The sequence below is a fragment of the Ursus arctos genome, unplaced genomic scaffold, assembly GCF_023065955.2.
Source record: "Ursus arctos isolate Adak ecotype North America unplaced genomic scaffold, UrsArc2.0 scaffold_21, whole genome shotgun sequence".
Taxonomy (NCBI): Eukaryota; Metazoa; Chordata; class Mammalia; order Carnivora; family Ursidae; genus Ursus; species Ursus arctos.
The window spans coordinates 3,864,489-3,891,310 of NW_026622886.1; the positions used below are offsets into that span (position 1 = coordinate 3,864,489).

Consider the following 26,822-nt stretch of genomic DNA (forward strand, 5'->3'; position numbering starts at 1 on the left):
GAGGAGGTACTGCTGCTGCGTGTCCCGTGGCATCCATCCCCGCGCTCAGTAGACCGCCTTCCTGGTAGACCACAAACCCCGTGAGGGTAGCGGCCGCGTCTGTCTTGTTCGCCCCGGTACAACCCCCAGTGCCCAGCAAGGAGCCTGGCACACGTGGGTTTGTGCGGTGCATGTGATGTATTTGCAGAGCTTCAGCAGTATTTGCAGAGGGCCGCTGTGCGCCGTGTCCTCTGTTGGGGCTGGGGACTGTTGGATTCAGGGCAGTCGAGTGTGTGAGCTGGGAAGCAGGAGCGGGGGTTATGAAGGGTTGCAGAAATGGCAATGTCAAGTCCTGGGGTGTGACCTCTGAGTGAGGGCCAGGGCCCTGGGCTTCTCCTAGGGGCAGCCATCCTGGGGTTTCCCGGCTGCTCCCAGCACCCTGCAGTTTCTAGAAGGAAGGTATGGTTTACTAGACTTTCTCTTCAGGCTGCTGCGGTTCTTTTTTTTTTTTTTTAAGATTTTATTTATTTATTTGATAGAGAGCACACAAGCGGGTGGAGTAGCAGGCAGAGGGAGAGGGAGAAGCAGACTCCCTGCTGAGCAGGAAGCCCGATGTGGGGCTCGATCCCAGGACCCTGAGATCATGACCTGAGCTGAAGGCAGACGCTTAACTGACTGAGTCACCCAGCCCCCCCCCCCTTTTAGAAGATTTTATTTATTTGAGAGAGAGAGAAAGTGAGCATGAGCTGGGAGAGAGGGAGAGGGAGAAGGAGACTCCCCACTGGGCAGGGAGCCCGATGCGGGGCTGGATCCCAGGATCTTGGGATCATGACTGAGCCAAAGGCAGATGCTTATCTAACTGAGCCACCCAGCGCCTGCCTTTTTTTTTTTTCTTTAAGACTTATTTATTTATTAGAGAGATAGTGTGAGCAGGAGGAGGGGCAGAGGAAGAGGGAGAATCCTTGAGCAGATTCCTTGCTGAGTGGGGAGCCCGACGCAACAGGGGGCTCGATCCCAGGACCCTGAGATCATGACCTGAGCCAAATTGGCCGCCCAACCGACTGAGCCACCCAGGTGCCCCTGCGGTTCTGTCTCTTAAAGGTCTCCTCCTGCTTTACTTGCCCGGAGGGCTCTGAACTGCCCAGAGTCCAGACCTGGGTTCGAGGGAGATGCTGAGGTGTTACTTCCAGCCTCGGGCCCCAGATAGACGTGTCCGTGGGCTGCACACAGCCGCGTCACTTCAGGATGGGGGAGGGAGTCAGGATCTTCTGAATCCTCAGGTGTTTTTTTTTTTTAAAGATTTTATTTATTTATTTGACAGAGAGAGACACAGCCAGCGAGAGAGGGAACACAATCAGGGGGAGTGGGAGAGGAAGAAGCAGGCTCCCAGCGGAGGAGCCCGATGCGGGGCTCGATCCCAGAACTCCGGGATCACGCCCTGAGCCAAAGGCAGACGCTTAACGACTGAGCCACCCAGGCGCCCCTAAATCCTCCGGTTTTATGACCTAAGGCCCTGGGACCCTTTACCCCCAGTATCCGTACTGGATGGAGAGACCGGACCCTGGCGGGTACCGAGGGCGACATCAGCAATAATAGTATCTCCTACTGCGTGTGAGGCACTCAAAAATTTCAGTAACTCGCCCAACTCACGTTGCTGGTCAGCTGTGGAGCCGGGGCTCAGACCCAGCATTTTGGCTCCAGAACCCACTTCTTCCTTTTCTTCCACTAGGGCCACTTTGCACCATGGCACTGGGCAGGACTTGGCTCACCTGGGCTCATCCCATGGCCCCCCTGGCCTGACCTGTGGTCCAGAGCCCTGGCTCTTCTGTGTGAGCCGCGGGGTGGTCACTGGTAGTGTTGTGTGAACATTATGGTCACACCCGTACTTATGTTCCTGCTACGAATTAATCATTTACTACTGACATTTGCTGGTGACATGTGATATTTGATGAAACCCGCCAGTTCTTCACTGGTATCTCAGCAGAAACAGGGCTGCACTTTCCAGGAATCGTAGAAAGAATGATCAGAGCAGGGACGCGCGGGTGGCTCAGTCAGTTCAGCGTCTGCCTTCAGCTCAGGTCATGATCCCAGGGTCCTGGGATCGAGCCCTCCATTGGGCTCCCTGCTTAGCCGGGAGCCTGCTTCTCCCTCTCCCTCTGCTCTTCCCCTCTGCTTGTGTTCTCTCGCTCTCTCAATTTCAAATAAATAAATAAATAAATAAATAAATAAATAAAATCTTAAAAAAAAAAAAAAAGAATGATCAAAGCATGTGCGACGTGTGATCTTTGCTTCTCGAAAGGGGACTGATTTTTGAGGCCCTCAGAAATGAAACTACTGGTCAGCACCTCGGACAAGCTGAGTGGCATACCCCGTGCTTGCTCCTTCCCGATTTATCCAGCCCGCAGCCCATCGTCTCTCAGCAGATGTGAATACAGCAGCTCTGTCCTCCAGGAGCTCAGGCAGTAGCCAGAAAAGAGGTCCATACGCAGCATGCAGGGGGATAAATGTTAGAATGTGAACAAAAGAAAGCTCTCAGGTTCTCCAGACTGACCTCACCTTTTTACACTTCTTTCTTTGTCCTCTCTGTTCCCCGATGCCTGCTCTGTGAGCCGGTCCTTGCCTGCTCTCTTCTCCCTCAGCACTGTCCATACTGCTGTCAGCCCCTCTTGCCTCGGATCGGCCTGTGGCTGTTTGTACTTCCGTCTCCCCACTAGACTGCAGAGCTCCTGAGGGACAGCGTCTGCGTCCAAGTCCTTTCTCCTAATGCCCATTGTAGCACCGGGCGCTCAGCAGGTGCACGCGGAGTATTTGTGGAGTGGGTGATTGACCCATGTCCACTGGAGGTAGACTTGTGTTTGCTAGGAGAGTTTGGAAAAGGTCTCTTGGGTGAGAGATGGACCTACAACAGGGAGGAAGATGTCACCTGGAGAGAGGGCGCTGCAGGGAGAAGTGCATCGCGGGCGAAGGCACAGAGGGGCAGGGATGGAGGAGGAGCCCTTTGGAGGGCCTGTGGAGGAGGGCTGGTGCTCAGCTCTGAAGCTGGAGAGTTAGATTCCACTCTAGCCTAATGGTTCTTGGCCATTGGAAGGTCCAATGGAAGGAGGCCAATGGACCTCTCCACCCTCCAAATGCACTGACACACATCTGCATGTGATTTCCTGAAGTTCACAGAGCCTCCCCCACTGGGCTTATCCACAGGCCATTCCCAGCCAAGGCAAAGGCTCCCCAGAGCTGATGCCGGGCGGCTTTTGTCTGGGGGCTCGGTTTTAGAAGAGAGGGAAAGCCAGCCTTCTGAGCCCTCCAGGTCCTTAGCCTTTTTCTGAATCATTCTTTCACCCGTGGCTCTAACTCAAACCTGGCTCTCCCCCGAGGGCCTCGAGAGATTTCTCTCCTGGTCTTTACTCCACTGGGCCTGGAAGTGGGACAGGGTGCCCCTTGCTCCCCAGCCTTGAAATTCACGTCGCCCTATACGGCCCGCGCGCTCTCCTGGGGTTTCCCGCACACCGTTGGGGCCGTGCGCCCCTGGCCTGGAGCTCCCTCTCCCCATCACTACCCGTCTTGACTCTCGGTGACTGAAATTTGCACTGTGTGTCTTGACTCTCGGTGACTGAAATTCGCACAGTGTCCCTCCTCACGCCCACGGCTCTTGGGCCAGCCCTCTCCCAGCCCACATGGCCATTCCCTGGACCTTGTCATCATCATCAGTAACGGGGGCTCTTCCAAAAATACAAGTGTCAAGCACCCCACTTTCCGCCCTCTGCCTCCTGTCTTTCCAGCGCCTTCTCCCTCATCCTCTGAATGCCAAGTTCCCTGCCCCCTGCAGACATGGACCCAGCTACCCCCCTGCCGTGGCCCCATCCCTCTCACGGGCCTCACTTCTTGCCCTGCAGAAACTCGTGGCCTGTCATGATGTTCACCCCCTTGCATACCCTCTCTGCTCCCTGACTTCTCTCTCTGTCTTCTCTGCTCGGCAAAACCCCAACACTAGTTAATTCCAGGTCTCCACCATGGCTGGTGGGGCTCCCCTCCGTGCTGCTCACTCCCACTTCAAGTGAGCCCTGCCCTTGGGCAGCCCTGGGCTCGGAGCCAGTAGGCTGGCCTCGCCCTGTCCTTCCCCTCCCGCCCCCCGCCCCCGCTCCCCGTGCTTACCTACAGCCGGTGAGCACCCCCACCCCGGCTGCCCACACCTGTACCCACATACTGCGCCTTCCCTGTTGTCACTGTCATCGTAGAGGCCTGTCCCCATCAAGGTCAACATCCCCTCATCCACTGTAGGACATCAGTTCAGCAATTCTTTCCTCTCTCCTCCGCGACTTCCCCTGCTTGACTAGGTATTTTCCACTGCTATCAAATGTGCTGTTTTCTCTTTTAAAAAGAAAAAAAATTTTTCATTCTTGAATCCACTTTCCTCCCCAGGCACAGCCACTATTCAGTGGTCCCCAGTTCCCTCCTCCTGTTCTCTCTCTAGACTAGTTAAAAATAGGGAAATATGCCGCACATGGAAAAGTACGCATAGCTCAATGACATCATCACAAGTACCTCTAACCAGCCACCCACGTCCAAAGGTAGAACGTTGCCGCCCCCCGGAAACCCCCTTTTGCTCCCTTGCCCCCCAAAGGCAGTCCTGAACCTGGCTTGCATGGTACCTGCTTGTTGGCTCCGCGTTTTGTCTGTGAGGTGTCCGTGGATGTTTTGCACGTAACTGGGGCCGACTTCTGCGCGCAGGACAATTGCCCTGTGTTAACTACACCACAGCTTCACTTATTCGTTCACTGACGGGACTTGGGGCTGCTTCCGGTTTTCTTGGTGCGTGTCCGCATGCCTTTCTGTCAGGCATCTATCGGGGAGTGGAATTGGTGAGCTGAGACCACACACCCCTCAGCGGATGACGCCCGTCTGGTTTCCTCCTGGCAGTGAAGGAGATTCCTGTTACTTCACATCCTCTGCTACTTAGTGGTGCCAGTGGAAAAAAAAAATTATTCTGTTGGGTGTATAGTAGTGTCTTATTGTGGGTTTAATTTGCTTTGGTCTGATGACATACGAGTTTGAGCACCTTTGGGTAGGTTGATGAACCATTTGGCAATCCCCTTCAGTGCAGTACCTACTCCATTGCTCTCGAACACTTAAAAAACCTAGTTCTTGGGGCGCCTGGGTGGCTCAGTCATTGAGCGTCTGCCTCCGGCTCAGGGCGTGATCCTGGCGTTCTGGGATCGAGCCCCACATCGGGCTCCTCTGCTGGAAGCCTGCTTCTTCCTCTCCCACTCCCCCTGCTTGTGTTCCCTCTCTCGTTGGCTGCCTCTATCTCTGTCAAATAAATAAATAAAATATTAAAAAAACAAACAAACAAAAACCTAGTTCTTTTTCTTACAGAGTTTTAGCATCTCTGTTTAAATACACCCCTGTTGTCGGTTACGTGTCTTGCGGCCGTCTCCCCTCGTGGCTTGCTGTTGGACTTTCTTAACGTGATCTGTTGAGAAACAAGAGTTCTTCGTCTCAAGGAAGTTAGAGTCACCCATCTTTACCATTGGTTTTCCTGTGCTGTTTAGCAAAGTCCTCTACCAGAAGGGGTTGAGAATATTTTTCTATAGATCTTCCAGAAGCTTTATTATTTTGCCTTTTGTCACTAGATTGATTCTCTACCTGGAAATGACTCCTTGGTCATCACGTCTACTCTCAGGGGAGTAGAAGTTCTCAAGCCTCAGTGGAAGGCCTTGGTTTACAAGGGTCCTTCCACCTGGCGGGCCTTGAACTTGAATCTCTATTTCACAAGGACTGAGAAACCGCCAGAGTTTCCACTCACTCTGGGTCCTCTCTGCTGCTGTTTTCCGTTTTTTTTTTTTTTTTTAAGATTTTATTTATTTATTTGACAGAGAGAGAGGCAGCGAGAGAGGGAACACAAGCAGGGGGAGTGGGAGAGGGAGAAGCAGGCTCCCCGCTGAGCAGGGAGCCCAATGCGATGCGGGGCTTGATCCCAGAACGCTGAGATCATGATCTGAGCCAAAAGCCGACGCTTAACGACTGAGCCACCCAGGCGCCCCTTCCATTTGGTTTCTTGACATCTCGCTCTGCCTAGCTTATGAGTGAAGATCGCATGCAGAACTTTGGGCTTACTTCCCTGTGATTCCCTCAGGTTCTGGTCTTCTCGGCAACTCTGGATGCCGGCTTGTCTCTGCCCAGCCTCGTAGGAACGCCAGCAGCCCCTGGCTGCCTCCTAGCCTGTCTGTCCTTCACATCCCACGTCGCAGATCCCAGAGTGCCCTGAGTGAAAATGTGGGGCTTACCTCAGCGTGCTTCCCTCTTCTCTACAATCTTGGCCCTAGGTGCTTGCCTCCCTGAGGTTCCCTCCAGCGCCTTCTGGCACTCATTGGCATTTGATCCTGCCATTCTGTTCGTTTTCAGCAGGAAGGCTAGTTTGATACAAAGCTCCTCTGTCCTATCCAGAGATGGAGCTTCTTCCAGAAGTTTGATATGGAATATTTACATTACCACTGGGTCGAGACATTTCCCAAATTTCCCCACGACTTCTTGCTTGAACCATTGATAGTTTAAATGTATCTTGCTTAATTTTCAAATATATGGGAAACGTTTCATTCTCTTTTTGTTATTGATCTCTTGCTTAGTTTCATCGTGGTCAGAGAACATAGGCTCAATATTTTCAGGTCTTTGAAATTTGTCCAGATGTACTTGACGGCCCAGCTTACGTCCAGTATTTCTAACTTTTGTTTGTGTGGCTCGAAAAGAACGTGTTTTTGGGGCGCCTGGGTGGCGCAGCGGTTGGGCGCCTGCCTTCGGCTCAGGGCGTGATCCCGGCGTTATGGGATCGAGCCCCACATCGGGCTCTTCTGCTGGGAGCCTGCTTCTTCCTCTCCCACTCCCCCTGCTTGTGTTCCCTCTCTCGCTGGCTGTCTCTATCTCTATCGAATAAATAAATAAAAATCTTTATAAAAAAAAAAAAAGAAAAGAACGTGTTTTCTGTAGCTGGTGGGAAGGGTGTTTCATATATGTCTGCCAGGTCAGGTTTACTAATGATTCTAGATCCAGTAGGGATTTTTTTTGGTTTCATTGTTTATGAGTAGTAAAAGTTATTAAAATATTTCAGTGTGATGGCAGATTTGTTTAGTTTGTGGGTTTTTTTTTTTTTTTTTGCTGGAATTATGGATGATTTGTTTGTAAACATGTCTAGTTTTTATTTTTTATTTTATTTTATTTTTTAAAGATTTTATTTATTTATTCGACAGAGATAGAGACAGCCAGCGAGAGAGGGAACACAAGCAGGGGGAGTGGGAGAGGAAGAAGCAGGCTTCCAGCAGAAGAGCCCGATGTGGGGCTCGATCCCGGAACGCTGGGATCACACCCTGAGCCAAAGGCAGACGCTTAACCGCTGTGCCACCCAGGCGCCCCATGTCTAGTTTTTTAAAAAAATCTATCAAGTTTGACTTTATTTTGGACCTTTAGTATGAAGTGCATATTAACTTGTAGTTGTCATATTTTCCTAGAGGGTTGAAACTGTTATCGTTATGAATTACCCCTCTTTGCTTTTTACCTTAAATTCCACTTTGTCTCATATCCATATAGCGTCACTGGCTTTTTTTTTTTTTGGTTAGTATTATATTGTATTTTAATCTTATACTTTTAATCTTGTTTAGAGTATGGAGTTGTCTTTTCTTTCCCTCCTTGTCTGTTATTCCTTATAGTTATTTGGAACATATAATTTATTTCTTCTTAATGTAATTGTCATATATTTGGGTCTAACTCTGTCATTTTCTTTTTGTTGTCGTTCCACCCATGTTATTTTCTTTATTCCTACCCTTTTGTCTTCTTATGCACTGAGCTTTATTTTTGCTTTGTTTTCGGGAGCTTTGCTGAGATGTAACTTACCAAAAAAAAGAAATTTATCAATTTGACACGTAGCATTTGATGAGTTTCAGTAACGCACACCCACGTGCCATCACCACAGTCAAGATACACGTTCCTGGGATCACCAAAATTCCCTCTGCTCCTTTGCAGTAGTAAGTCCCTTGCACCCACCATGGCCCCCGACAAACACTGATCTGCTTTCTGTCACTATGGCTTTGCCTTTAATCATACAGCGCGTAGTCATATGACTTTTTTTTTTCACTTAGCGTAATGGTTTTGCAATTCACGATCCAGTGTTTTCTTATTATCCCATGTGTTCCCTCCCTGTCAGTTTGGAAGTTATGCATTCTGTCATTCTCTTTTAGCGATAGCTGTTGGGGGACAGTTCCCCACGGATTTCTCGTGGGTCTCTACATCTTGCAAGCGGAGACACTGACTCCGTTTGTTCCAGGCTATCTTTACAAGGACGTTCGTATAGTGAGCAGCCTTAGAAGATAGAGATTGGGTCATTCCCTAGAGCAGAGGGGGAGGTTTGCTTACTGTCTTCTGCAATAAGGGTCATATCATCTTCCCGAGCAAAGCTTCGGCAGATTTGCTTATTAACGACTGTGGAAGATTCAAGTTCCCTACACGCTGGGCTTCTCTCTCCCCTAGCGCAACAGGAGCAGGTGTCACGTGCCCTCTTCGTGTCACCCTTGGGAACTGGATCCCAGGGAATTGGCACAAACACTGAAACGGGCCACTGGTGTTGCTGTGAGCAATAAATTGCCCTTTGTCTTTGATCCAGGAATCTTGTTTCTTCCTGCCAGCACCCATGAAACTGTGTCAGGCTAACTTGTTAGTTTGCAAGTAGGGCAAAATCTGAAACCCTTCACAGTTCTTGGTAGAACCCAAGAGATTGTAACACACATCCTCGGCCTTACTGAAGTATAATTGGTACTTTAGTGTCTTCCAGAACAATAAATGGGTCTTAGAACTTTTTAACCCCATTTATTCCCAGGCTTCTATGCCATATATATATATATATATATATATATATATATATATATATATATATACACACACACACACACACACACACATATATATACATATATATATATATTTAATTCTGTCTTTATTTTAAACCCCATAAGACATTATGCTACCAATTCTTATTTAGATTCACCCACATATTTGCCATTTTCATGGTATTTTATTTTTTTCCTGTATCTTATACCATCCATATGGGATCAAGTTCCTTCTACCCGAAGAAAACCCTTTTATATTTTCTATCGTGTAGGTCTACTAATGACAAAGCCTTTCTCTCTTTCTGTTTGTTTGTGTGACTAGTGAAATGGTTTTTTTAAAAACATTTTGCTTATTCATTTTAAGTAATTTCTGCACCCAGCGTGGGTCTCGAACTCATGACTCTGAGATCGAGAGTCGCACACTCTACCGACTGAACCAGCCAGATGCCCCTGACTGGTGAAATGTTTTAGTTTCAACTTCATACTTAAAGGGAAGTGTGCTGTGTACAGAATTCCCATCGGCGTTTATTTTCTTTTAGCTCTTTATGAATGTCATTCCATTATCTCTGGTTTCTGCCGCTGAGTAGCCGGCTGTCAGTCTTTGAAGCTAACTTTCTCCTCTGCTGTTTTCAGTATTTTTCTTCACATTTTGTTTATAGCCGTTGTAATGTGGTACATATGTCAGTTATTGCTGTGTTTCCGTATGTTGGCCGATATGTGTCATCTGCAGTTACTGCTGTGTAACAAACTATCCCAAAACTCCGTGGCTTAAAACAACGATCAGTTACTTAGCCCACGAGTCTGCAATGTGAGCAGAGCTCAGCGGGAAGGCTCTCTTCTGCTCTACATGACATGAGCCGGGGTGGTTCGACTGCAGGATCCACTTCTTTTTTTTTTTTTTTTTTTTTTTTTTTTTTTTTTTTTTTTAAATGATTTTTTATTATATTATGTTAGTCACCATACAGTACATCCCCGGTTTCCGATGTAAGGCTCGATGATTCATTAGTTGTGTATAACACCCAGTGCACCATGCAATACGTGCCCTCCTTACTACCCATCACCGGTCTATCCCATTCCCCCACCCCCCTCCCCTCTGAAGTCCTCAGTTTGTTTCTCATAGTCCATAGTCTCTCATGTTTCATTCTCCCTTCTGATTACCCCCCCTTTCTTTATCCCTTTCTTCCCCTACCGATCATCCTAGTTCTTATGTTCCATAGATGAGAGAAATCATATGATAGTTGTCTTTCTCTGCTTGACTTATTTCACTTAGCATTATCTCCTCCAGTGCTGTCCATGTTGTAGCAAATGTTGAGAACTCGTTCTTTCTGATAGCTGAGTAATATTCCATTGTATATATGGACCACAACTTCTTAATCCAGTCATCTGTTGAAGGGCATCTCGGCTCCTTCCACGATTTAGCTATTGTGGACATTGCTGCTATGAACATTGGGGTGCATATGGCCCTTCTCTTCACTACGTCTGTATCTTTGGGGTAAATACCCAGTAGTGCAATGGCTGGATCATAGGGTAGCTCAATTTTTAACTTTTTAAGGGACCTCCACACTGTTTTCCAGAGTGGCTGTACCAACTTGCATTCCCACCAACAATGTAGGAGGGATCCCCTTTCTCCACATGCAGGATCCACTTCTAAGTTGACTCACTCGCAAGTGGCAGGTTGCTGCTGGCTGTCGGCTGTGAGTTTGTCCAGGGCTAAGGGTCCAGGACCAAGAATCATCCCTGGGGGTTGCATCAGTTTCCCGTCATATGATAGCTGGGTCCCAAGAGAAGAGAGGTAAAAGCTTCCAGTCTCTTAAGGCCTTGGTCCAGAAACTAGGGCGGCATCAGTTCTGCCCTATTCTGTCGGTAAAGCAGTTGCAGAGCCAGATGAAAGGGTTGAGAGACATTCATGGGATAATGATAAGAGACATCATGTCTCAATGGGAGCACTGTCAAAAAATTTGGGTCCATGTTTTAAAACCCACAAGATGCCTAAGTGTGGATTTCTTTGTGTGCGTGTGCGTGTGTGTGTGTGTGTGTGTGTGTGCAGGAGGGTTCATAGATATTTTCAATCACTATGAAATTTTTTTTTCATCAATTTTGAAAAGTTCACAGACATTAACTCTTCAAATATGGCTTCTCTCCTTTTCTAACCTGCTTTGGTGGCCAGTTATATGTATGGTGGATCTTTTTGTTATATATTCTATGTCTTTTATCTACTTTCCTGCATTTTCCATCCTTTGGCTCTTCAGGCTCTATTCTGTTTCCTCTTTTCTGGCCTATCTTCCTGTTCACTAGTTTTCTCTTCAGCATTGTCCAGTCTGCTTTTATACCTGGCCACTGGGTTCTTCATTTCGGCAACTGTATTTTTTGATTCTGTAATTTCCATTTTTAAAATGGTTTCAAGTTCTTTGCCCCAATTCTAAATCTTCTATTTTATTCTCTTGAATATTATCACATTTATTTTATTTAATTTTTTTAAGTAAGTCTGTGCCCAACGTGGGGCCTGAACTCACGATCCTGAGATCAAGAGTCACACGCTGTACCGACTGAGCCAGCCAGGTGCCCCTTATCACATTTATTTATTTATTTATTTATTTGAGAGAGGAAGAGCGAGCATGAGCAAGGGGAGAGGGAGAAACAGACTCTCCACTGAGCAGGGAGCCCAATGCAGGGCTCTATCCCTGGACCCCGAGATCATGACCTGAGCCGAAGGCAGATGCTTAACCAGCTGAGCCACCCAGGTCCCCTATCACAGTTATTTTAAAGTCTGTGTCAGATAACTTCAGTATTTGCATCCCCCTACTTACAGATCAGTTTCCATCATACATTTTTTCTGTTGGTTTTCTTTCATACAACGTAGTATCTCCTGTGTGTTTTGATTATGTGCTAGACCTTGGATTTGCAACGATGCTTGTAGAAACAATTTGAAGCCTGGCTTCATGTTTCTTTTATGTTTGCTTCTCCTGGGTACCTGGGAACATTATCAGTGAGGGTAACTTCAATCCATTTTCTGGAACTGAAAGTATTTGGAGCTGTGCTGCAGTCTCTGGGAGGGTCTGTCTCCTTGTGGCTCATCTTATGCCTTAGTCCTTCGGGACCCCCACCCACGGTAAGGGGGTTCATCAGGGCCCTCCCCTGGCCTCCGGTCCCTGTCCCCCGAGCCCATGAGGTTGCTGATGCCATGGTATATTCCTTCAGCCTCTCAGGTGCCAGCAGTCCGAAATCCCAGGCTCACTTCCTGGGTTTCCATAATCCCTTCCAACCTGACACTTCATCCCTGTCTGCTTAGATGCCCAGTGCCTCCAGCAGACGCCTTTTACATTCTGTCCAGCATTTCTGGTTGTCCCCAGGAGGCAGTCTGGTTCACGTTGCCTCGTCTGTCCTTGCGGAAGTGGGAGTCCTCAGAGCGATTCACCAGCATTCACATGCCTGGTTCCACTTTTCCCATTAGCTACCTCTGTTTGCTCCCCTCTGCTGCAAAACCCCTAACAAATATCACCTATCCTTGCTTCTCCGATTTCTTGCATCTTATTCCTTCTCAAACCCTCTCCAATCAGGCTCTGGTTCCCTCCATTCCACCAAAAGTACTTTGTCAAGGTCATTAATGTTTTATTGATGCTAAATCTAGTGATCAGTGTTTAGTGTCCTGTCTAGTGTCATTTGGTGTCATAATTTCGTTGTCATTTAGTGTCGTCGTATCGGACATAGCAGCAGCATTTAACATGGAGCGCTCCGTGCAGGGGTGGCTGAGATGACACAAAACCACCCCAGGAGAACGAGGAAGGGCTTCCTTCCATGTCCTCCTTTCTTGGCTTGTTTGTTCCTTAGCGCTTATTATCTGGAGCTTTGTTTATTGTACTTTCTTACTTTGATTTGTCGCTTACGCATTGTGTCAGTCCCTCCCCTAAGAACACAGGCTCCAGGAAGGCAGGGCGTGTCATCTGTTTTGTTCATTAATTTACCCCTTCCATCTGGAACAATGGCAGGTGCAGAACACGCACTCGGTAGATGTTTGCTAAACAATTGCAGTCTCTCGTGGAAAGAACAGGCGAGGCTTGTGGAGCCAACACTCTTTGGGCACCACTCCTGCTAGACCCTGGCTGGCCGTGGGTCTTCCATGTTGAAAGCCCCGGTCAAAACTTCAAGTATCTTCAAGGTCAACCGTCATTGTGATTATCCGTTTTTAAAGTGCTATTACTTGGCTATCCCATCTGATCCTCATAGTACCTCTGTGAGCTAGGTGGGACAGGTACAGTTAGTCTCGTGTTTCAAATAGGGCTCAGAGAGGGAAGGAATTTTTTGAGGGTCACACAGCAGCTTAATAGCAAACCTTGGACATAAACACAACTCTTCAAAAATGAACAAGGTTTATGATGATTGTTCTCCTCCTCCTTTGGGGGAGTGAGAGGGAAGAGACACCATCTGAGTGGTTTCTCAAAAAAAAAATTTTTTTTTCTGATTATAAAAATTATACGGACACTTGGGTGGCTTAGTCAGTTGAACATCTGACTCTTGATCTCAGCTTAGGTCTTGGTCTCAGGGTCATGAGTTCAAGCCCCACACTGGGCTCCATGCTGGGAGTGAAGTCCTATTTAAAAAAATAAAAATTATATAAACTCATTGTAGAATATTTAGAAACTTCAGAAATGGATAAAGAACATTCCAATTACTATATTACCGTGTACATTTTGACATTTTTAACACAATTTAGATCACATCGTATCATATAAAATTTGCATCTTTTTTACTTAACATTGCAAAATCAACATTTCACCGTTCTTCTAACATCGCATCTTAATGGTTGCGTAATATTCCATCGCGTAGCTGGGCCACCGTTTATATCATCTTCTAGTGCTGGACATTTCAGTTATATGCTTATTTATTTCCTATGGTATGGAGGGCCGGGGACTTGAGGCTGGGGCTCTCAGATGTCATAGTCAAATTAGAAAATGGATAGGACAGGGCTTTGTTAAAATAAGATTTAAAAGCACCATGAGATGATATAAAAAAATGGAAAAGAAAATCTTGTTAAATAAAAATAAAATCCTGACTCCATTTGGAGGCGTGCGTGCGCGTGTGTGTGCACGTGCGGTGGGAAGGGGAGTCCGGCTGGAGTGGGTCCCTGTGTGGCCAGAGGCAGGCAGCGACCCATGTACGGGGGGACCCAAGGCGTCTGCCTCTAGCAAGAGGGTGGGCTGAAGCCGGCTCATTTCTGTGTCGTCCTTCTGTGTCCCCGCTCCACAGGCTCTTCCAGCTGGAGACAGAGGCGGATGCCCTCGTGAACTTCCAGCACTATTCTTCGCAGCTGCCGCCCTTCTACGAGAGCTCCTGCCACATCCTGCACGTGGAGGTCCTGCAGCAGTTGACTGACCTCATCCGCAACCACCCCAGCTGGTCGGTGGCCCACTTGGCGGTGGAGTTGGGGATCCGAGAGTGTTTCCACCACAGCCGCATCATCAGGTGTGCCAGGAGGGTGGGACCCCGGGACAGGGCATGTGCCTGCATATGTGGAGGGGCGGGGCCTGGGGCAGTCGCTGAGTCCTGCTTCAGTTTCCCTCTGTAAAGCCAAACGTTGCCCAGCACCTTAGATGTGACCCGTGCTGGGTCGCTTTGCCGGAGAGAGGTGAAGAGGCCTCAGATCCTCGTGTCTCCTTCCAGAGATCTGGCTGCCCTCTCTCATGTGGCCCTTCAGCCAATACTTATGTCAGGAGATGTGCCCCTGAGAGGGGACCGTGTGGGCCCTGCCATAGGACTCCTGCTCACCTGCTTGCCCTGAGGTGGCCACAGCTTGGGTCAGCCCCCAGGCCCCAGGCTCAGAATTCCTCACTGCCCTTTATAGTTTCCAGGCCTGTTCTTGGACATCATAGGGATTAATCTCCCCGTGGCCCTGTCCCTTTCCTAGGGCAGGCATTGTTATTATTTTTTTGTAGATAAGAGTATCGAGGCCTGGAAAGGTTAGGAAACTGCCCGAGGTTAGTGAGATTTCTGCCTTCCGACCCGTTCTGCGCCACCCCACCACCCACTGCCGGCTGGTGTGGCCCTAGGACCCGTCCCAAGTACACAACTGATGAAATCACTTCAGGCCCGCATACATTGTGAGCCAGCCCTCAGTTCGCACCAGCCGGCCCGAGCACGGCAGGAATGCTCTTGAGCCCCTAGCCCGCTTCCCTCTGCTGCGCCTGAGTTTCTCAGCACCCCTCCCTCCTTGTGCCCACCCCACCCCCACCGCCACAGCTGCGCCAATAACAGGGAGAATGAGGAGGGCTGCACCCCCCTGCACCTGGCCTGCCGCAAGGGTGACGGGGAGATCCTGGTGGAGCTGGTGCAGTACTGCCACGCCCAGATGGACGTCACGGACAACAACGGGGAGACGGCCTTTCATTATGCTGTGCAGGGTGACAACGCCCAGGTGCTGCAGGTGAGGGGGGGTGGGGGAGGGACAGGGGGACCGGAGCCGGCAACACCTTATTATCCCCACTAGTCCCAAGCTGCTTCGTGGAGGGCGTACCCTCCTCTCCCCCATTCCCTCCTCATGCTTGTGAAGGAGACACATCCTCGGCCACTGGGCTCTGACAACCCTAGGGAGGTCCCCCATCCCAGCAAACTAAACGGAAGTCCCAGTCCAGCCAAGCAGTTCGGTTCAGCTTGTCCCAAGCACCTACGGAACCCGACCCCAGGCTGGGTGAATTCATTTCAGCCCTGCCTGGAGGGGCTCATGGTCCAGTGGGACCCGAGCTTAGCTTTTTACAGCAACTCAAAACTCCATCCGGCTCCTGTAGACATTTGCACTAGACATACTCCTCCTGTTAAATGTTTGTTTATCGGGCTGAGAAACGAAAATAAAAATCGTAGGCAAGTAGATGGAGTGATGTCATTAAAGGCTACTTTATGTGTTGGATGGAAAAGACCGAATACCAAACAGGATTTTATTTCCCAGAGTTAGAAGACTTTCTTTTAAAGGTTATGTCCTTCTCTGCCCTGGCATCAGAAAGGAGTGACATTGTTCCAGAAAATACACGATTGTGTTGTCTGGCGCACAGGGAAGGGACTTCCACATGTCCCGGTGAACTCCATCCTTCCTGAGAGCCGGCTCTGCGCCCAGCACCGTGCCCCACAGGGCCTGCCTCGGTGCAGACGCCAGGCACACACTCTTACCAATAGCTGTCCTTTGTCATGGGCTGGTCTCGTGTCTGGCCCTGTACTGAGTGTTGTGTGTTCCAGTTAATTCTCAAAGTAGCCTCTCTGGGTTGGGGTGGGGGGGTGGGGGTCATGATCCTCCTCTCTTTGCCAAAGGAACTGAGAGGTTCCATGAGGTTAAGAAACATGCCCAGGGGGGCGCCTGGGTGGCACAGTGGTTAAGTGTCTGCCTTCAGCTCGGGGCATGATCCTGGCGTTCTGGGATCGAGCCCCACATCAGGCTCCTCCGCTAGGAGCCTGCTTCTTCCTCTCCCACTCCCCTTGCTTGTGTTCCCTCTCTCGCTGGCTGTCTCTATCTCTGTCAAATAAATAAATAAAATCTTAAAAAAAAAAAAAAAAGAAACATGCCCAGGGACGGGGAGAGCTGTGAGCGGCGGGGCTGGCCCTCGAGTCAGGCCTCTTCGCCGTGTCCCCAGCCTGTCGACAGGCCCAGCGAGGTCCCCTGGGCACACAGGAGTTGTAGCCCACTGTGGAGACAGCACTCGGCCACAAGTGAGGAAGGAAGGTCCTGGCTTTCTTTGTAATACTGGTTTGTTTGTTTGTTCGTTTTGGTGCAAAAAGGTGTTTTTATTAAAGCAGAGGACAGGACCCATGGACATAAAGGGCTGCGTGGTTGGTTTTTTTTTAATTGAAAAATAATATGTGAACCTAGCAAAAAGAAATCCAAGCAGGAGAGATGAAAATACGACGAAAGTGTACAATGAAAGCAGGAACCACTCCCACCCAGACCCCCAGTGCCCATCCATATGAACAAGCTCCCTTCAGGTTTCTTGGTCGAGAAGTTTTTCCATACGAGCCTGGCTGTGCCAGACCAGCCCCCAGCCAACCCTGGCACAGCCGGTGCCCCGTTTTCCTGCGAACCTCCTTTCTCGGTGGCTTCCCTTAATGTCCCGACCGTGTTCTCGCAGAGTCTGATTTCCCTTCCCCTCATGTGGGCACAGGGGACTGGCGCGGGGGGTGTCGGGAAGGGTCACTCGGGGGCTTGTCCTTGTCTGGCCCCAGCCCACCCTGGTGTCCTGCTCTCAGCTCCTAGGGAAGAACGCATCAGCTGGCCTGAACCGGGTGAACAACCAGGGGCAGACCCCGCTGCACCTGGCCTGCCAGATGGGCAAGCAGGAGATGGTCCGCGTGCTGCTGCTTTGCAACGCCCGGTGCAATGTCATGGGCTCCGCCGGCTACCCCATCCACACGGCCATGAAGTTCTCCCATAAGGGGTAAGACCTCCCGCCCCCGCGCGGCTGGCTGGGCCCCCGGCTCTTACAGCTCTTCTCCTCACGCCCAGGCGAGCACTGGCCTGCACGGGCTCGTTAGATGTGTTTTCCACACTTGCGCCAAGGGCCGGCCTGGCCTGAAGAAGGTGCTCGATGAACGTATCGTGGATGTGAGTCTCAGTCCAGAAAGTCCGCTGTGCAAAGGGTAGAATTTTAAAATGTTTTCTGTAATGCACCGTAATGTCTGGCCATGAACCTCCCTCTTCCAGACTAGAGAAGAACAATCCAAATCTTCCCTGGGGTCCTCCCTTTCCACCTCCCCTAGGTGGTCCTCCTGTGCTGGAGTCACATGCAGCCCCAAGGAGGGGCCCACCTGCCTGGGTCCTCTTCCGTCCAAGCCCCCCAGCCCAATTTGAACCCCTTCGTGGCTACAGCGCTGCCCCGTGGCTTCTGCACATTCCAGCCTCGAAGTGCAGGAGCACTTGGCAAGGTGGCCCAGAGCCCCTTCTGCCTAGATGTGTCCATTCTTCCTGGCTGGTGGCACTGCTGGGATGCAGGTACCAGGCCCATGCCATGGGGAGCTCTGGACCACTGTCGATTTTCTGCCCTTTTCCCCAGACCTGGGAAACCCTGGTCTCAGGAAAATTCTCCATGTGAAGTGTGTGCATGCGTGTGTGTGTGTGTGTGTAGTGTGGGGGGTGTGTGATAAAAGAGATGAAGGGGTGCCTGGGTGGTGCAGTTGGTCGGGCGTCCAACTGTTGGTTTCAGCTTGGGTCATGATCTGAGGGTAGTGAGATCGAGCCCCATGTTGGGCTCTGTGCTTAGCATGGAGTCCACTTGACATTCTCTCTCCCCTTTCCCTGCCCTTCCTGCATGTGTGTGCATGCGCGTGCTCTCTCTCTCGCTAAAATAAAGAAGTCTTTAAAAAAAGAGATGAATATCTCAAAACATTGCCCAGTGAGAACAGTATCTAGAATGACTGGCTGACGGAATGAATGGGGCAGTCGGTCCCTCTGTCTGGGCGCTGTGCTAAGCTCTGGCCTTAAAGAGATGGAAAAGAGAGCAGCTCTGGGACAGGAGATACATAAGTCACTGGGTCCTTCTAGACTGTGTGCTGGATGGGCAGCCGGAAGAGCACAGAGGGCGGCACATGCGTGGGGGGCAAGCCGTGCCCTCCCTCAGGTTTTCCCTTTTTCTGGAGCCTGCACCCACCTTGCTGGCCCTCCTCCCATTGGCCATTCCCTCAGAGGTCTAGTCCAAGCTTGGGCCAGCCCACCTTTCTGTGATCCTCTGCAGCAGAGCCAAAGCGGACTAGAACTTTCAGGAAGACTTGACCAGATGGTTGGAGACAGTCCCAACACCCTCACCCCCAGGAGTCCCGTTCGCTGGTGGCAGGTTGCAGCCTGAATGGGCACAAGTGATGGGTGATAGTCTCTTATACCCGAGAGGGGGGCAGTGGCAGCCCCATTCTGGCTCAGCTCTGGCCACCCCAAGCTTTCCTGTCCTGGGGCCTGGTATTGCCCGGCTCACTTGCTCCTTAAGACACCTCTAGCGACATTCCTCTCTGCCCATGGGGCTGGGCACGTCACAAGGGATCATGCACAGAAGACAATGCGAGTGGCCTCACGCTGTGGGCATGCCCTACGCAGCCCCACACAGCCGTGTCCTCTCAGGGCCCCAGCGGGGACATCCCTCTGCCACCAGGCGGTAGCCAGCACAGCTGTCCTCTAGAAGATCTCAGGCGTTAGGGTTACGGAGAGATCCCATCCCAGCTCCAGTCTGGGAGCCCCTCTGCTCTTTATGTCAACTCGGCTGACCTTTATAGAGCCAGGTTTGGGCCTGGGGCTTGACTTTCACTTTGCAAAATGTCTTCAAGGATCATTAGTGTTGTAGCATGCATCAGAAGTCCCTTCCTTTTTAAGGCAGAATAGTGTTCCATGGTGTGGATGGACCGCATTTTGCTTTTCCCTCCATCTGCTGATGGACACTTGGGTTGTTCCCCTTTTGGCGAACGCTGCTAGGAATACGCGTGTACGAGTATCTGTGTGAGTTTTGGTTATACTCCCGGAGTGGAAAGCAACTGCAGTCTTAACTACTCTGCCTGGGGCACCCCGGTGGCTCAGTCGGTTAAGCATCCAGCTCTTGGTTTCGGCTCAGGTCTTGATCTCAGGGTCATGAGACTGAGCCCCCGGTCAGGCTCCACACTCAGTGTGGAGTCTGCTTGAGGTTCTCTCCCTCTCCCTCTGCCCCTCCCCCTGCTCTCTCTCTCTCTCTCTTTCAAGTAAATAAATAAATCTGTAACTACTCTGCCTATACTTCCTACAGGGTGCAGGTCATTGCATGAAACATCAAGAGTGGATGGCCGGGGGATGGAGGGCAGCCATGTGCCAGGCACAGAAATGAAATGTCTTTCCTCCTTTAATCCCCACCAGTCCAGTGAGGACTGTGCCCGTGTTGCAGATGGGCTCAGCCACTTCCCAGAGATCACCAGTGATCTGGGGCTTGACCTCAGGCCTGCCTGACTTTAAGGCCAGCACCAGTGAGAGTGATTATTGCAGACTGGAGTTATCAGGGAAGACTTCTTGGAGGCGGGGGCTTGAGCTATGCCTGTAGGGGCCCAGGATACCCTTGACATACCATAGTATACATGCTGGTTGGTTCTGTTGCAAAAGCAACAGAAATTTTGCAGAAACTCTTCTTCACCAGGAGATGAAGTCCAAGTCAAGGCCTTCTCCAGCCCCAGGCCACCTCCCTCCACCCCCACGGCCTTCTGTACTGCCCCATGGCTCCTTTCTCCCTAGGTGTGCTGAAATGATCATCAGCATGGACAGCAACCAGATCCACAGCAAAGACCCTCGCTACGGAGCCAGCCCCCTCCACTGGGCCAAGACCGCGGAGGTAGGCAGCGTCTGAGGGAGAGTGGTGGCTGGGCAGCGGGCGCAGTCCCAGAACCGCATGTTCCTCAGCTGCCTGCAGAAAAGCGTTTCCTGAGATGACTCTGGGGATGGCGCTGTGGGGCTTGATCTCTTAGTGGTCCCGCAGGGGGAGATGACATCCCGGTATCGCTCTGCTGCTCGCCAGCACAGTGGCAATGTCCCCTCTGTGGTTTCTTTGTGTCTGAATTGGGGGTCCTACAGGCCTGCCTTTGGAGGTGTGAAGTCAGCGAGGTAATGTGTGAGAAAATGCTTTGTAAATTGTCAGATGGAAGGTGGTGTGAAGCTGCTGCTGACTGTATCCACCGAGAGCCTGGCTGGGCAGCTCCCCGGGGGGCCTTCCCTTCGCCCAGCTCCCCCTGGGAGGATGGAGGCCTCTGGTCTCTCCTTGCCAGGAAGCAGAGCTTGGCAGCGCGCTGGATGCCCCCAGGGACTGTGGCCTGTTCTTAAACATGATAGGCCGGGAGGGAGGAGACTGCCAACCTCTGCAGGGCTCCTTCTGCCTGCCAGCGCCTAGACACCAAGTCAGGCCCTTCCGTGTATGTTTCGTTGGTCATTGTCACCACTCTGTGAAGTAGGGACTCTTATCGCAGAAGAGAGTACTGAGTGCAGGGGCTGCAACCTCAGGGGACCGGGACGAAGTGGGGTTGAGCTTTGAGCTCAGGACTGTCCAGCGCCAAAGGCCAGGCTCCCCAGGGCTGCCGGGTGTAGGGGATGTGTTGCCTTGGCCCAGGGAGGGGGTCAGACCTTCACAGGATCCCAGGGAAGGTCACAGGGAGTGGGGGCAGTTCCTGGAGTTTGCAGAGATGCACGAGTCCTGTTAACTCCAGGGAAGAACCCAGAAGCCCCTTAAATCAGTCAGTATACCTTCAGCCTTTTGTCCTTTACTTCTGGGGTGCTGATAGCGTGGGCCAAGGTCTAGGGCAACCCCCAGAACTAGGGCCTGCCACCTGAGTTCTTGTTGCTAGAGCTTTCCAGAAGCCCAGTTCCCAAGGGACTCTCAGGGAGGAGGTGGCAGCACCTGGGTGTCACCGCCCACTCGGGCACGGACCCTGTCTCCCGCAGATGGCCCGCATGCTGCTAAAACGGGGCTGCGACGTGAACAGCACCAGCTCCTCGGGCAACACGGCTCTGCACGTGGCCGTGATGCGTAACCGCTTCGACTGTGTCATGGTGTTGCTGACCTACGGGGCCAACGCCGACGCCCGCGGGGAGCACGGCAACACCCCGCTGCACCTGGCCATGTCGGTGAGCCCGTGGTCCGCCTCTACCCCCGCCCCCAGCAGTGCCTGCGAGGTGGGGGGACTGCCTGTCGCTCTCCTCCCGCGGTACCCTCTTCCTGTCCCCGCTGCAGGGAGTCTCACCTGAGACGCAGCTTGGACGCTGCCTTCTCCCTCAGGAACCTTCCGTGTCCCCCTCTCAGCCCAAAGTATCATCTTCTTCCTCTGCACTGCAGTCCCTCTCGCCCCGTGCTCCCCATTTAACAAGTACATGGTGTGAGAGGAGAAGTACAGCCCCGGGCGACCCACGTGGCCTTGGGCAAGTCACCTCTTGTCAGCCTCCATTTCCTTATCTGGAAACCGGGGGTGTCGGCACCCACCCGGCAGAGCTGTTGAGAGGGGTGAGTGGCAGACCCTTGGTGACCCCAGGAGGAACACCCAGATAATGTGCAGTCCCTGGCGCCAGTGGGCATCCCTCAGATGTCAGGTCTCCTCCCCCTGCATTATTCGGGGGAAATACTCATCTGCACATTGGTCCCGTCTCCTGGGTGGGACCTAAGCTCCCGGAAGGCAGCGTCTGCCTGTACATCTTGGTAGCCCCACGGTAGGTGCTGGCCACAGTTTTTGGCTTATTATAGAGCATAGTTCCTGCCCTTAAAGCCCCTCCAGTGTGGAGAGACAGCTAGAGTAGGAACATAGTAAATGCAGGGGAGGGAACGTTACTCTGTCAGCCTCGTGTCTGTATGTCTTTCGTGGGGTTCCGTAGCAGTGCCACGTGTACGTAAGTATGTTCAACAGATCTCCGAGCGATGGAATTGGAGCAGCATCTGGAATACGTAAAAGTGTGGATTGAGGACACACTCAAAGACATCCTGTTTTATACCAAAGGCCAGAACCCTGGTGGAGACACTGTTACCTGGGAGGCAGAAACCCTAAATAATACCATGGCCATTTTCAGCACTGAAGGAGCCCTTACAATTTTCTAGTTGGTCAGTTCTCAAAATTTGGGGTCTATGTGGTCCCTTTATACTCTTAGAAAAGAATTATTGAAGATCCCAAAGACTTTTCATTTGTATGGATTTTATCTATATTTACTAGATTGGAGATTAAAAATAAGAAAATTTCAAAACACGAATTCATTTAAAAATAACAATTCACAAATCACAGCGTAACTTCAATAAGTAACATTTTTACGAAAAACAACTCTGTTTTCTAAAACCGAAAATAATCGAGAAGAGTTGGCATCGTTTTACATTTTTGTGGATCTTTTTAATGCCTGGCCTCAGGGAAGACATACTGATTCTCCTGTCTTCCGCTACATTTATCCTGTTGCAATATGTTGTTGACTATATGTTGGAGGATTTGAAGACAATCTGGCGTCGCGTAGATACACAGTTGCGCCTTTCAGAGAATCATGAATATTCTTCAATGCTGCACCCAACCTGGACAAGGGTTAGTTTGTGACAATTGCAAGCGGGCACTGCAACCACCTCCATGAATTTTTCCCACTTTGTTCCATTAAACACTTTGTTCCATTGGTACCTCTTACCCATGCGTGATTTCAGGTCATCCTTGGAAAATACTGGTTCACTGTGCTTGCGTAGAACTGTTGAACCATTTCATTACATGGTATCAAAACCCCACATTTGTAAATACCCCCACCGATCTCATAGGAAGAGTCTTTCTGCTTTAGGAAGCTGTCAAGCCCGTCATGGCGTATACAAGTGTTCTGGAATTCCCATTTTTGTTTGCAAGCCTGAATCTTTTCTTTGGCACAAAATATTGTCAGTTGTTTTTCTTGAAGTGCCAGGCTCACTGCATTCATTTTTGAGAACATGTCTTCTGCATTCCCAAGGCTAACCCATCGTAGCACGTCAGTCATGATCCCAAGTAAAAATGGTGTTCCAGGAAAAACGTGGTTCTCCTCACAACCCAGTGGCATCCATGCTTTTCCTCAAGATAACAGTTGTGCTTTAGGATGCCACCGAAATGCCTATGCTTTCCATCTTTTTTTTTTTTTTTTAAGATTTTATTTGTCAGAAAGAGAGCACAAGTAGGCAGAGTGGCAGGCAGAGGGAGAAGCAGGGAGCTGAGCAGGGAGCTGAGCAGGGAGCCCGACGTGAGACTCGATCCCAGGACCCTGGGATCATGACCTGAGCTGAAGGCAGATGCTTAACCGCCTGAGCCAGCCAGGCGTCCCAATTTCTCTCCATCTTATGACATGGAGTAGACAGTGTCAAAATTTAATAAAATTAATTCTTACTGATTCATGAAAGACATTCCTAAGGGAAACTGGCTTTTGAATTAACTGGTTGATTTCTTACTGTGAACGAACAGCGGAGAGGAAAACCACAGAGAGCATTAGTTTGGTGCCGCGTCTCACTAAGGCACGGGCAGCTTTAGCCATCACTGTTTTCACACCATCGGTGCAAAAGTCAATACAATGCAAAAAGCAAACATCTTGATTTTTTATGAAAGCAGGGTGTTTTGTTTTTTTGTTTTGTTGACTTATCTTTTTTCATAATCTTTACTGCCCAACGTGGGGCTCGAACTCAAGACCCTGAGATCAAGAGCCACACACTCTTCCAATCGAGCAAGCCAGGCGCCCCTGTGAAAACAGTTTGACCTTTGTGAACCCTCCAGAGGGTCTCACACGTTCACGGGGGGCCACAGATCGCACTTTGAGAACTGCCAACGTCCCTTGTTTCCCATACCGCAGGTACTTGCGGACCAGCCTCACGGTTTTTGGCACATTAATGAACCACGTTTATATTTACAAACTTAATCATTTCTTGAAGATGCTTTGCCTTTAAACTTACTTAAATTTATTTCGAAGGAAGTGTTCCATCACTACCAAAAGTGGTAAACCAGCGACGCAAAAGAAAGGTAACCAGAACAGAAAATACGTAGCTAATGACTCAAGCTAATGTACATGAACTGTTGTTTGGAAAACTGCATTCTAGACACATCTCTTCCTTCTCTAGGCAGGGAAATTAAGCCCCAGGAAGAGGGAGGTGATAAGACCAGGGCTCTGGTCTCCAGGCAGCCGGTTTATTGGTTTGTCCTAGGAAACCGTGTCCCCCACCCCCCTGCCCAGCCTCCAGATGTTAAGTGCACAGTGCTCCGTGGACGGAGGCTGCCCTTGAAGGCTGCCATTAGGGAGGACGTGTGCTCAGTTACCCCTCCCAAATGGCGTCCGAGACATGATGGGCAGGACAGCCTTCCCTTTCCCTGCTCAGCCTTTGCTGCTGCTCCTGAAGGTGATCAGCAGCTGACCCTTCAGTGTCCCCATGGCTCCTGGGGCAGGGGTCATAGATGCGTTGCTTCCTTGGAGAAGTTGCTGGCGGGGACCGGGGTGAGTCACTTCCAGGTTCTGCCTGGGTTGTTAAGTGGGTGGGGGTTCTGAAGTGTTCCAGCATCTTCTCCCGTGCCCATGAGAGGCCCACCGAGTTGGTGGGCAAAGTGAAAGAGGCTGGCGTCCTTTTTCTCTTCCTTTCCCTGAGCTGTTGCATTTTCCCCTTACTCCATCCCCAACAGAAAGACAACGTGGAGATGATCAAGGCCCTCATAGTGTTTGGGGCAGAGGTGGATACCCCAAATGACTTTGGGGAGACTCCTGCGTTCATAGCTTCCAAGATCAGCAAACGTAAGTGCCCTGCACCCTGGACCAGAGTTGGGCCGGGGTGGGCAGGTGCATGCACTGGGGAGAAGTGTGGTCCCCACCATCAGGCACCAGCATCCTGTCCGTACCCACCCTTCTTGCTCAAGAGCACCTGGCAGGCTGAGAGGGGAAACTTTCTTCGCCCAAGAACAAGGGCCATCACCAGTAGATGGAGCCCACCAAGGGGCTTGCCAAACGAGTGTCCTCTTCTGTGCGGCCCCCATCCTTCCTCAGGATGCCTGGGCTCCCGGGGAGGTGGGTGAGATATGCAGTAGTGTTAGCCAGTTGCTCCTGCCTGAGGAATTCACCAGTGGAACCACTTGCATGGACAGCCGTGGGTTGATGCATGCACTGCACGAGCGTATGCGCATGCCCCGTGCATGCAGGCTCACCGCGCGCACTGCACGTTCCCCTGGGGAGCCCTGGCAGCAGGGCTGGAAACAGCAGATCATCAGCAGAAGCCTGGGTCCCCTCCGGGGGGCTTTGAGGAGCTGGGGGGTCGGTGTGGGTGCGTAGCTGCTCATGTGCAGGTACGCACGTGTGCTACTTCTTACAGCGTCTCCGCTCACGAGGGTAAATGCCCCCAGGCTGCTTGGTCCCTTTTAAGCTCTGAAAGGGGCCCTCCATTCAGTGGTTTTGAGAATCGCTGAACGTGGAGGTGGGAGTCCTGTTTTCTTTGCTTTTAAAGTAGATTTTAAAAATAATTTATATTAGATATAATTAAGCCCAATCTTGGGTTGTTTTTTTTTTTTTAAGGTTTTATTTATTTTTTTTGAGAGAGAGAGAGTGAGTAGGAGCCAAGGGGAGGGGCGGATAGAGAGGGAGACGCAGACTCCCCATTGAGCAGGGAGCCTGATGCAGGACTGATCCCAGAACCCTGAGATCATGACCTGAGCCAAAGGCAGACGCTTCACGGACTGAGCCACCCAGGCACCCTGGGAGTCCTGTTTTCTTGACTGAAAGTGAAGGGAAAGAGGGGGTCCCCAAATACTTGGACTGGGCAACCTCGACCTTCTTCTGTAGTCTTGTGGTCGACCTCCGTGCCTTCCCAGGCCTCCGGAAGCTATTTGGCTGTAACAGACTGGAGTCAGCACTCCCCGTCAGGGTGGGGTTGGGCCTCTGGGGCGCCTGGTTTCTCCCCATACCCAGGTCACCTGGTAGATGAGAGAGGGGGCCGCGTGTGGAAAGGAGGGGCCTCTCACTTGCGTGTTGACATCATTTGTGATCCTGTGCGATCTCCTCCCTCCCAAACCATGACTAGTTGTCACCAGGAAGACGCTCTTAACTCTGCTGAGAACCGTAGGGGCCGACTACCGCCTCCCAGTCACTCAAGGGCCCCCCTCGGAGCAGTGCTCCTCTACGACACATCACTCCTTCTCCCTGGAAAGATCTCAGCCCCCACCGATCAGCTTAAACAACCTAGGTAGGCCTCCCCCCTGCCACGCTCCCTCCGCTCCAGTTGGTCCCTAGGTGCTGGGATCAGAGCAGTCCTGATCCGAAGGAAACGGGGTCCAGGGTAGAAGTTGTTGAAGGGAACAAGGAAGGATGGGGCAGGATTTGTCAGCCTCTGGAGGTAGAACCCAGAGACCTGCCTGGTGGGGGTGGCGGGGGCACGGGCCTGGCTAATATCCCACAGTCCATGTCTCCTGAGAGAATGCTCTGGACACTGTCTCAGGTCTGGGCATCCCCAGGGCACCCATGAAGGGGTGCACTTTCATGGCCTCTTCTTGTGCCCTGGGAGCTCAGGGTGGGCA

General features: G+C 50.9%; 1 protein-coding gene across 8 annotated transcripts in view; it reads left to right on the forward strand.

Annotated features, from left to right (window-relative positions):
- PLA2G6 (phospholipase A2 group VI) overlaps positions 1–26,822 on the forward strand; it is a 58,294-nt gene that overhangs the window by 13,524 nt on the left and 17,948 nt on the right. For 5 of the 8 annotated variants that reach the window (XM_044392307.3, XM_048217941.2, XM_048217943.2 and 2 more), the window contains 6 exons: positions 14,091–14,306; positions 15,081–15,264; positions 17,070–17,257; positions 20,056–20,152; positions 21,253–21,435; positions 24,945–25,053. In XM_044392307.3, coding sequence (XP_044248242.1) covers positions 14,091–14,306; positions 15,081–15,264; positions 17,070–17,257; positions 20,056–20,152; positions 21,253–21,435; positions 24,945–25,053 — 977 coding nt within the window. Of the gene's footprint in view, positions 1–14,090; positions 14,307–15,080; positions 15,265–17,069; positions 17,258–20,055; positions 20,153–21,252; positions 21,436–24,944; positions 25,054–26,329; positions 26,492–26,822 lie in introns of all 8 variants that reach the window. The other 3 variants (XM_026479648.4, XM_026479650.4, XM_026479649.4) reach the window with 1 other exon arrangement.